This window comes from Chionomys nivalis, chromosome 2 (assembly GCF_950005125.1).
Source record: "Chionomys nivalis chromosome 2, mChiNiv1.1, whole genome shotgun sequence".
NCBI lineage: Eukaryota > Metazoa > Chordata > Mammalia > Rodentia > Cricetidae > Chionomys > Chionomys nivalis.
Window position 1 is genome coordinate 2238460 of NC_080087.1, and position 1413 is coordinate 2239872.

Here is a 1413-nt window from a genome sequence, read left to right on the forward strand (position 1 = left end):
CTTGCATTTGTCTCTTAAGTGTTGGGATTATACTTATGCTCCACCCTGTCTATCAGGAAAATGTATTTCCCATGATCTAGTTGGATCATCACAAAAAAATGTCTAAGTCTGTTGAAGTAACAAAGACATTTTAAACTACATGGGAAAGAATTACAATTGAAAGTTTGATTTATTTTCCTACTCATATATAATAGAGCATGCTGCTATTATTTTCTTAATTTTAATATTTTTAAGGTTTCATATCCTTTATCTAAAGCTTTCTTAGAGGCTTCTTTCACCTCTTTATTTCTTAGGCTATAGATGAGGGGGTTCAACATGGGGATAACTACTGTGTAAAACACTGAAGCCATTTTGTCTGTGTCCAGGGAATGGTTTGATTTGGGCTGTAGATACATGAAGATGAGTGTGCCATAGAAAATAGTAACAGCCACCATGTGGGAGCCGCAAGTGGAAATGGCCTTGCGTCGCCCCTGGTTAGAGCGGATTCTCAGGATGGCAGCAATGATAAAGAGGTAGGAGGTGAGAACTATGGAAGAAGAGCAGATCATATCAAAGCCCGCAAAAGCAAAGATGAGAATTTCTTTCAGGTGAGTGTCTGAGCAGGACAGAGCTAAGAGTGGGAGATCATCACAGTAGAAGTGGTTGATTATATTAGGCCCACAGTAGGTCAAGCGAAAGGTGATGATTGTGTGGAAAAGGGCAACTAGGAAGCTGTACACATAAGGGACTGCCACTAACTGAATGCACACTCTCTTAGACATCAGTGTGGAATAATGCAGTGGGCTGCAAATGGCAACGTAGCGATCATAAGCCATAGAGGCCAGAAGAAAGCACTCCGTGATCATGAAGGTAAGGAAACAGCCCAGCTGTGTAGCACAAGCATGGAAGGGGATGGTGTTCTGCTCCACAACAAAGTTCACCATCATCTTCGGTGTGATGGCGGAGGAGTAACAGAGGTCAACAAAGGCCAGGTGACTGAGGAAGAAATACATGGGTGTGTGGAGTCTAGAATCAATCCTGATTACAACAATCAACCCGAGGTTGCCTAGGACCGTGACCAGATAGATTGTTAAAAACATCACAAAACATGGGGCTTGAAGTTCTGGCCGGTCTGTGATCCCCTTGAGAATAAACACGGTGACACAGGAGATGTTGACTTCAGCCATTGATTCTGGAAGATAGTGTGGAAGAATAAAAACACAATTTCTTAGTGCCCCAGTCAGTCCTGGGAGAAAGGATGCCCGTGTGTTCCTGCTTTGTAAAATGTCACCCTGGCAGCAAACACATACTTTAATGAGTGTTCTTCATTATAATTTGAAGGACAGGAGTCATTCCATACTCCTGTCCTTCAAATTATAATGCTTTTTATTTTTAAAAATAATGGAAATGATCATTAAATAAAACATAATGTTA

General features: G+C 41.3%; 1 protein-coding gene across 1 annotated transcript; it reads right to left on the minus strand.

Annotated features, from left to right (window-relative positions):
* Positions 1-206: 206 nt before the first annotated feature.
* On the minus strand, positions 207-1166 carry LOC130869821 (olfactory receptor 1038). Its single transcript, XM_057762271.1, has one exon. It carries the CDS (start codon positions 1164-1166, stop codon positions 207-209), a length of 960 nt encoding a protein of 319 aa, XP_057618254.1.
* Between the last annotated feature and the right edge of the window lie 247 nt (positions 1167-1413).